The 10,175-nt window shown below is 39.5% G+C and overlaps 1 protein-coding gene across 1 annotated transcript; it reads left to right on the top strand.

Moving 5' to 3' along the window:
* The first annotated feature begins 3,876 nt into the window (after positions 1 to 3,876).
* On the top strand, positions 3,877 to 8,129 carry LOC120034809 (peptide YY-like). Its single transcript, XM_038981449.1, has 4 exons — positions 3,877 to 4,010; positions 4,894 to 5,081; positions 7,355 to 7,435; positions 7,707 to 8,129. Exons 2-4 carry the CDS (start codon positions 4,894 to 4,896, stop codon positions 7,729 to 7,731), a joined length of 294 nt encoding a protein of 97 aa, XP_038837377.1. The 5' UTR covers positions 3,877 to 4,010; the 3' UTR covers positions 7,732 to 8,129.
* Positions 8,130 to 10,175: the final 2,046 nt, after the last annotated feature.

The following is a 10,175-nucleotide window of genomic DNA, read 5'->3' as shown; positions in this document are numbered from 1 at the left end:
ATTACAGCACATACACCAAAATCATTCATGTAATCTGCCTCTCTCTCGCTTTTTAGAGAGGGCAACTTGATACTTGACGTGTTTGAGATTTAAAGCAAGTTAGTACCTAATTGGATCTTCATTTGCCAGCCGCTTGTCACATAATAAGGAAAACAAGAAGCCGTGGATTGTTTGTCTCTTTCTCCTCCCGATCAAATGTGTCCCTTCTTCTCACAAACTGCTTTCCCTCCATCTCTCATTGAGTTAAATCGTAAACGGTGGAATATTGAGATGGAGGTTAGGTCGGTGTTAGTTCCTTGGGGCCTTATGACTAGCTCACACCACAAGGAGTTGTGAGGGACGTGTGTGTGTGTGTGTGTGTGTGTGTGTGTGTGTGTGTGTGTGTGTGTGTGTGTGTGTGTGTGTGTGTGTGTGTGTGTGTGTGTGTGTGTGTGTGTGTGTGTGTGTGTGTGTGTGTGTGTGTGTGTGTGTGTGTGTGTGATGATAGGCAGAGGAGGATCAGTATGGATGAGAAAGCCACTGATGTCTCATGTGGAGCCACGTCAGACGCTTTGGGCCTCTTGCCGGGAGGGGCCCTTGTATACGGGGAGAGGGCATGAGCCCTGAAGTTATTTTGAGACATTTGACGTCCAATGGGTTATGGCCGGGTGGGGGAGTTGAGTGAATCAAATCAAATCAAATTTTATTTGTCACATACACATGGTTAGCAGATGTTAATGCAAGTGTAGCGAAATGCTTGTGCTTCTAGTTCCGACAATGCAGTAATAACCAACGAGTAATCTAACCTAACAATTTCACAACAACTACCTTATACACACAAGTGTAAAGGGATGAAGAATATGTACATAAAAATATATGAATGAGTGATGGTACAGAACGGCATAGGCAAGATGCAGTAGATGGTATCGAGTACAGTATATACATATGAGATGAGTAATGTAGGGTATGTAAACATATACAAGTGGCATTGTTTAAAGTGGCTAGTGATACATGTATTACATAAAGATGGCAAGATGCAGTAGATGGTATAGAGTACAGCATATACATATGAGATGAGTACTGTAGGGTATGTAAACATTATATTAAGTGGCATTGTTTAAAGTGGCTAGTGATACATTTTTTACATCAATTTCTCCATTATTAAAGTGGCTGGAGTTGAGTCAGTATGTTGGCAGCAGCCACTCAGTGTTAGTGGTGGCTGTTTAACAGCGGAAAGGGGAGAGAATGGTCATAGTCAAGAGGAAGTGTCAAATAAGGGAGAGGGGCAGAGAGCAAACGGGAGGAAAGGAGGGGAAAGCCTCTGGGCCCTTAGAGATACTTCCGTACAACTGGCGCTATTTGATTCAGTGTCATACACTGACTGACGAACACTGAAAATAGGCCTTATTGAAAATAGGCCTAATCATTCCCTATGCTAACATGTGTATTCAGGTTGTGTGTTGACTGTATTTTAAATGCTTAGGCCATGGTGATGATTTCACACATCTCTGCTCATATTCCAACATACCTATGCATTGTAAACGCGGTTCTTTGTACAAATATAGCCCTCTACACCTGTGCTAAAAATATATGACTTGTATACTCCTAGTCCCCCCTTGATTCACACTGACCTGAGTAAGTTATCGTATGCGTCTCTTGATTGATCCGATAATTACTTACTCATAGTATTAGCCAGTAATTGATGGAAGACATTGATTTGGCCAGGACGGCAAACAGTCCGTGAGTTTTATAATCCCGTGGAAAACTGTGTTTGATTTCTGATTCACCCGACTCCCACATCTTCTCCTCTCCAAATCACCTGCAAATAATTTGCAGTGCCATTGATTATCGTGAACCTAGAAAAGGGAACAATGAATATCCAATTATTAACACTTTGTTTACAGGATGTGGATTCTAATGAAGTCTAATTATAGATAATTGAGGATATGTTGTTATAACCCGTAGCAGCTAGATTACTGTGAATAATGAAATTAACTTGATTCTATATGTTAATAAAAGACGGATATAAAACACAGGTAGCCCTATAGAAAGTGTAGCTCATATGGAAAGTGTAGCTCATATGGAAAGTGTAGCTCATATGGAAAGTGTAGCTCATATGGAAAGTGTAGTTCATATGGAAAGTGTAGCTCATATGGAAAGTGTAGTTCATATGGAAAGTGTAGCTCATATGGAAAGTGTAGTTCATATGGAAAGTGTAGCTCATATGGAAAGTGTAGCTCATATGGAAAGTGTAGCTCATATGGAAAGTGTAGCTCATATGGAAAGTGTAGTTCATATGGAAAGTGTAGCTCATATGGAAAGTGTAGTTCATATGGAAAGTGTAGCTCATATGGAAAGTGTAGTTCATATGGAAAGTGTAGTTCATATGGAAAGTGTAGCCCATATGGAAAGTGTAGCTCATATGGAAAGTGTAGCCTATTTCTCTTAATCATATCACAATCAACTTTTAACAGTTGAATGTAGACACATATTAAAAAATATATATATTACTTTTTTTCTGATGTTATTAAAACATGCAAATTATGCTTGTCAAATGTGCACATATTTGAAAACTGCGCAAATAAAAAAAATTCTGGACACCGAATGTAGTCAGCCTAAATATTTTTGTTTCATTTTGTTAAGACACTCCAGGAACCGACTTGTCCAGAGCAGATTGTGAATAAATACTTTTTTTCATCTTTCCATCTGTAAAATATTAAAGGTATCTATTGAAAATGCAGTATTTGCATTTTTTTTCACATAAAATGTTACCTAGAATAAAAAATGGACAACATATAAATTAGTCTCTGGGCCAGTCTGGAAAATATATCAAAGGATAAACACACAAAAGTTGGTAAATACAGAAGCTTCTGATTATTTTTGTTGGCCTGTGGGAAGAGTCTGACTTTCAGGAAATGGCATTTAAAGACAAGTACGCCACTGAATTAAGACTACCAAAAGCCAAAAGCCTACAGTATTTAGACCCAATCACCATTTCTTTAACGTTACTAAACGTAGTGCAGTTTGTAACATTCTCTATGAAATGGGCTTAGCAATTATGTGTAATTCAATATAGTTAGCCTTGAAATTATTTATGCATGTCCATTTTAAGGGGTTTCAAATTCATAAAAATGTTGATGGCAGTAGTATGATAAACTTAAGAAAATATACATTTTCATCAAGTTTTTAAAAACATTTTTAAGTTTACTTTTTGAAAATACTAATATTAATGGACCAAAATGCCAACAAATCTCAAAATTGATATGTAGATGCAAAAATGTCATTTCAGCCTGTGGCGCTTGGCTTTAAGGGCATTACTGTACCAATAGGAACTTGACCGCCACCTGGTGGTTATTGGATTAGGCTACTCCACCACACTTTTTTTCACTTTCTGACCTATAGGGAGTTTTGTCCCTTGTAAATAATAATAATAGGCTATATTAATAGGTATTTAGCCTACTGATGTCGAATCAGTGTAATCCTTATATGTCGAGGCCCGGCCCTATATGTTGTTGCTGTTTTAACCAAGATATCCATTGGAAATTGTGAAAGAATGAGTAAAGGCCGAATGATTATCGATATTTAGCCTGTTTGTAGCTTAATACCATTTAGCTATGTTTGACATCGTCTGTCCAAATTGTTTGACATCATTCCATTGGTTTGTCAATAGGACAGGTGTGATCCAAATTGCCCTAATGTCCTTATAGCATAAGTCAGAGATTCAAATTGCGTAAACCCACATAGTTCGACTAGGGTGATGCATTAGTAATATGTTAATCATCAGGTGACGTCGGTATTATGCCCACATCCCCCTTCTCACCATCACAGCCACCCGTCTCACCCCGTTGACGAGGCGACGATGGGTATATAAACCCCCTTGTGTTGGAGTGAAACAAAAGACCAGCGATTTGCTGCAAAGACACCAGTTGAAAAAGGAACATTGCAGAATCCAAGCAATAGAATCCACACTGCTGGACACAGACACCCGTTGTCTTAATAACTACTTGTAGCTCACGTCAAGTCTTCTCAAAGTAAGTACAACTTTTAGTCTTGTGCATTTTAAATGTTTGCTGGTTTTACTTGTATTACTTTTAAAGCTTTCATGATGCGGACGCTTACATTTCTTTGCATATTTGGACATAAATAAATGAGTAGCTATTTGTGCAGTTCGTCATTGAAAAAAGGTGAATGGTCCGATCACCTTTGCAGAGATCTGCATGTTGCCACCTACAGCGAGAATCGTTTTTCCAACTGGAGTTGGTTTGAAAATGTTAGAAAATACCAGAAAAGGCTTTTCAGAACCATGGACAGCTACGGCGCGAAAGTTGCGCAAATAAAATTTGAATAAAGTCGTGATTTCTGCATGCACAACATGCATTCCTATAACAGTTGCAAATATTTGACAATAGCATAATAAATCATGATCATGTTGAACAGCCTACTCTTTTACCAATAACTAGTGATTTATAGCGAATACATGTTTCAAAGGGGAAATATAATATAATTGGTCAACTTTAACCAATTATTTCTGCTGTTATACTTGTTGCTTGTTCCCTTTAAAACTCATTCCTATTACTTAGTAGGTCATTATTTAGATTTGAATTCGAATTCGAAATCAAACATGGAGAATTAGCTTGTACTGTAACTTCCTCTCAAGACGCATGCAGTAGCCTACAGAAAAGGCAGATTTGATTCAGGAATAATGCAGGGTCGAAATTATCCATTACTAACAGGTGGATATCATTGCGAACGATGTTAGCCTTCTAAAACATATGTTTTATTAGGATGCCTGCGCATCTATGAAATTGGTGTAATATTGATTGGTGGGCTATTTAGCCTATATTATTTAGCTCCGTTGAGGCTTTTTAACATTTAACAATCACGTGCTCCCTAACCCCCTTCTCCTGACCACAGATGGCCATTATACTGAAACCCTGGACCGTCTTGGTCGCCTTGGTGTTGTGCGTGCTGGTGTGTCTCGGGACTTTCGTGGACGCCTACCCACCTAAACCGGAGAACCCTGGAGAAGACGCGCCTGCTGAAGAGCTGGCCAAATACTATACCGCGCTCAGACACTACATCAATCTGATCACGAGACAGAGGTAAGCAGACCGTACTCGCGCTCTACGTAGCAGCTTTTTTTCTATTTAAATGATCTTTCTTCCTAGTCCTAACATCAGAGGACATTTTTTCTATTAAGTTATAATAAACCACATACCTCGATTTATTTTTTATTCCGATCTAGGTTAGTCTACTGTGACAGTGGCCCCTGAGTTTCCTGCTCTTATTTTTGCCACAAGCTCTTAATGCTCCATATACCATTATATATATTTTCAACATTTTATTGCAGGGCACTCTCAAAAAGCTTTAGGCTTATTATAAACCACATACTTCGTTTTATATGGCAAATGGAACTGTTTTTCATTTTTATTCCAATCAAGGTTAGTCTACTGTGACAGTGGCCCCTGAGTTTTCTGCTCTTATTTTTGCCACACGCTCTTAATGCTCCATATACCATGATATATATTTTCAACATTTTATTAGAGGGCTTTAGAATAAAAAAGCGTTAGGCTCTCCATATAAACAATGCCATAGCAATAAAACCTGTGAAGACAGACCCACATGAACTCTCCAAATCAAATTATGGATCTCTATGTGCCTGCAGGTTCCCTAATAACATATTCTATACTGATATGGTGATGTCTGGGTTGAATAGGTGGTCTATGTCTTATGCTGAAATGGCACTGAATCAGGCACACCTGATATTATTCATGATATTCAAATAGGTCATTGATCTTTAAGAAAATATATCCAACCCTATTACATTCAACTTAGAGGGCAAAATGTTTACTCTTTTATAATCCATTATCATATAGCATCCACATTTAAGTTGTCATAATATAGCAATGGCTTTGATGATAACCAATAATATACTGGAAAAGTGTAGATCAGAACTATATAGTCCAAGAGGATGACACTTAGTGGAGTTTGTTCTTCTTGTCTGTCATAATAACACATTGGACTACATTTAACATTTTAGTCATTTAGCAGACACTCTTTTCAGAGTGACTTCCAGGTGCAATTCGGATGAAGTGCCTTGTTCAAAGTGCACATAGGCAGATTTTTCACCTAGTCGGCTTGGGGATTCAAACCAGTGACCTTTCGGTTACTGGCCCAAAGCTCTTATCCGTTAGGCTACCTGCCGCCAAATATGAATGATCCTTCGGTAATGCTATTTGAACAGCAGAGAAGATTTGCCTGCAGCAGGAGCACGGATTTTCCTGGAATCAAAAATACATCACAGTAATATTGTCTTCTGCATCCTCACAAAGTGGTTTCTAAGTGGAGAGATGAGAGCATGGTCTGACAATGATGGTTCCCTTTTTACATCTTGTTACAACCGCCTGTCTATGGAGAAGGTGAGATTGCCTCGGTCACTTTCTTAGAAGGCATGGTTGATCATGCTCACCTCCACTTCACTGGCATCGCTTTGGAGTGCCGAGTGGAGTTGAATTGGAGTGTAATATTGCACAGCTGCTATGAAAGTGCGGCAGGTAGGTAGTGGTTAGAGCGTTAGGCCAGTAACTAGAAAGGTTGCTAGATCAAATCCCCGAGCTGACAAGGTAAAAATCTGTCGTTCTGCCCCTGAACAAGGCAGTTAACCCACTGTTCCTAAGCCGTCATTGTAAATATAAAGTTGTTCTTTAACTGACTTGCCTAGTTAGATAAAACAAAACATTTATGAATGCCAGGTTAGGTGGCATGATGGGAAAGTGAACATTTTCCACTCAAAACGTTTTCCCCACAGAGGAAGGAATTCCAGCCCAACCCCGCTGAGATATTCAACTTCCAATTTCAAATTCAAAGAGAAATTGATCGTTTGTACATACATTTATCTGTGCAGGGAGTGCAAACACACTGGAAAGAAAAACAATTAGATCTTGCCTGAATAATCCAAGCATAGTGTCTCTGTCTATTACCTACCTTACTACAGAGAACTACATTATCGTGCCATTTAAAACCCTCATTATCTTTCGTAGTTGAACAAGAAAGGCCTCGAACATCATCTTTTCAGCGGAAAGGAGCCCTGACTCTAATTGGCCTTGTCGGGTGGCTCCAGTGTCTGTGGGAGTTTGTGGGCTGACATGCTCAAGTTTCACACATATACACATAATTACATCACCCCTCTCCCATGACACACACCTCAGACAGCTACCTTGGCACCTTTAGACACATTCAGACAGCAAAATGTTCTACCTGTCATTGAGAAGTGGGATCCTCCTGCAGCATGCTTAGAGTGGAGTGGAGGTTTGACAGTCTTTGCTCTCTCTCTCTCTCCCCCTCTCTTTCTTTCTTCCTTTCAATTTTTTTCTAGGTACGGTAAGAGGTCCACCCAGGAGGGAGTGATGTCAGAGTTGCTGTTCGGCAACAATGCAGAGCGAGACCAGAGATCAAGGTCAGTCCATCAAAGATATCAAACATTTCCAATACAATTTCAACGGCAGGTGCAAAGACTGATATCTCAGTCTTGTTTCTGGGGTTATTTCAATAGTGCCGTGTCAAAGAATGGTCACTTTATCGGCTACAGACACCTACCGTACAGAAAAACTGGCATGCACAACCTTTAGTAGGTCTGTCTTTGGGTAGCCCAGGATTAAACCAAACGTTCATTCCCACAGGACTCATTGTTCTCTCCTCTCTCCCTCTTTCCTCTTTCCCCTCTCCAGATATGACGACTCCTACATGTGGTGATTCCTCGTCCTCATTGGGCATTCTCCCCAGGTGTCCACCAATACCCGGAGAGGCCGACCAGTGCTCCCACAACCGCCTCCCCCTCTGACCCCTGACCACAACCAATGACCATCACAGACCTTTAAGACAACGTAAAATCAACCTGAAATTCCTGACCCTCATTCCCCCTCTTTCCCTCTCTCTCGGACTTCTCTCTCTCTCTCGCACGAAGTCTCTGACTCATTTCTTCACACGAAGACAATTGTACATAATGAATTATTGAATTAAGATATAGAATACAAAATATATATAATGATTGATGAAATCACGTGTAACCATCACTGCTGTATGTCTTAACAGAGAACTATCTTTTATGGTTGGTACTGTATAAAGGCTTTGTGTGCGATTAAAGTTTGATGGATGGCTATGACAAAATAGATGATTGTGTCTCCTTCATTCTCACAGTCAACATTATTGTGGTGTTTTAAAAGGATCTCTTGGGAGTAAAATAATGTATTGATGAGCAGAAGACATTACATCTCGTTGAAAATGTAAGACCCCCTCCGTGAGGACTTTCCAAACCATGTTACTGTAACGCTACGGGTGTCTTCTACTAGCCGGCCTGAAAATCAGACATCTGTTGTGTCTGGTGCAAGTACTGGATATCAGGCTATGTACATTCTGCCTTACGCTGATGTCTCATCTCGATTAATATGCAGATGGTACCTCTTAGCTGTAATACTTCTCTTCGTCCAGTAGATGTCCCTCCTGTAAGGCCTGACATGAACATGAGTGCAGGGTGAATACAATGTGAACACTGATTGAATGAGTAAATAATGATTTTCTGAAATACATATATTATAATGGAGTACATATAGTATAATCCGACTACATATTACAAACTTGTATACACGATATAAGTACAATTATTTACTTAGCATATTTGCATGTGTTGCGTGAGTTGAAGAGCATGTGGATGTACAGCATTGTCGATAGATCTCGACGATTCAGTTCCATTAAAGCCACAATCCGTAAGATTTCCATTTGCTCATTTGCCATTTCAACGAACGGAATAGCCATGCTTTCTGAGGAATGTGGCTCATAGATGCCCTGTCTTACCTTATCATGACCAAAGCAATAAGGACACATTACGCCATTGTGTATGATACTTTAATAATACTCTGCACAATTTAGAGATTGGTTTTAACCCAAACAAACGTGGGTTAAAATAGGAATATTCATTGGAAGCGTAAAGCATTACACACAGATCATGTGATGAAAATCATGTAAATTCATGACATGTAATGGTAGTCAATTATTAGCGTCAAGAATGTTTGTGTGTTCTCGACTTATTGTAGGTAATTGTATTTATTTGTTATTGTAAAAACATGAAATGGGTATGCAATAATTATTTGTTTACTAGCTTAGAAAGACTGTTAAAAAGACATGGACAAGATATGTATTCTACGCTATGGCCGTGCGTAGTTGGTGGGGCCCACATTGAGGAAAGAAGTGCATTGCCCGTTTAAATCTCCATCGCGACGACTTTACAGTGGTTTGACAAATCAGTAGCGGTTCAGAGATCTCATATTAAACGGAGACAACGACGCGACCACGAGACGGAACAGGTTAGTGCAGTCCCGTTATGTAAAATTGCGTTTTTATGTTTTTTTAAGTATACGATATATTTTCATTGGAATGCATGACAGATGGTCTTTTTGATTTGAGGTGTTTTTCGTTGTGCTTTGTTTGCGTGTGGGGGCTTCATGCCGTCAAGTAGTAGGTGATTCCGATAATGTAGATACAGAGTCAGCCAAATACCCATAATGGTGCGATCTAGACATAGATTAACCGAACCCAATTTCTATTAAAATATACATAATTGTGTTTCGCATTGCATTTATGTTAGATACATTATGTATCCGTTTCTCTGTGTCTCAGTTGCAGACCCCCAGCGTTTGGTGGGTTACCTGGGTACCATATGTGGGAGTGAGCTATCGGCTACGCACCAACGATAACGGTTCTCTTCAGTCATTTTAATTCAATCTAAATACACAATAATATTAAGACTGTTTTGTAATACAGTATTTTCGTTAATGGAGGAATATCATTCGTGAATAGTCTGGTATATTGGTGCACGCTGCAAGCAAAACAATACAATTCGTCCCTACACTCACGCACGCTCACCACCTGCACGCGCAGACTTTTGGCAAGGTGCAGTAGTATCATAATATCACACATGTCATGTAGGCTATAAGACGCACCTAACCATACTCTTTCTCTCAATCTGGGCTGTGGAGGCGTTTCCTCAGGTGTAAGAATCAGACGTTTGGAACATTGAGTTTTCTGTTTTGTATCCTGTAGGTTGAAGCACAATAGTGCTTATTATAAACGTATTACACTATTATAGACCTGCCATGACGGAAATCCAATTTCCCTTTCCCGATTAGAGTTAAACCACGTGA

The sequence above is a fragment of the Salvelinus namaycush genome, chromosome 3 (genome assembly GCF_016432855.1).
Source record: "Salvelinus namaycush isolate Seneca chromosome 3, SaNama_1.0, whole genome shotgun sequence".
In the NCBI taxonomy this organism is placed as follows: domain Eukaryota; kingdom Metazoa; phylum Chordata; class Actinopteri; order Salmoniformes; family Salmonidae; genus Salvelinus; species Salvelinus namaycush.
The sequence above is the reverse complement of the archived record's forward strand: the minus strand, read 5'-3'. Positions and strand labels throughout refer to the sequence as shown.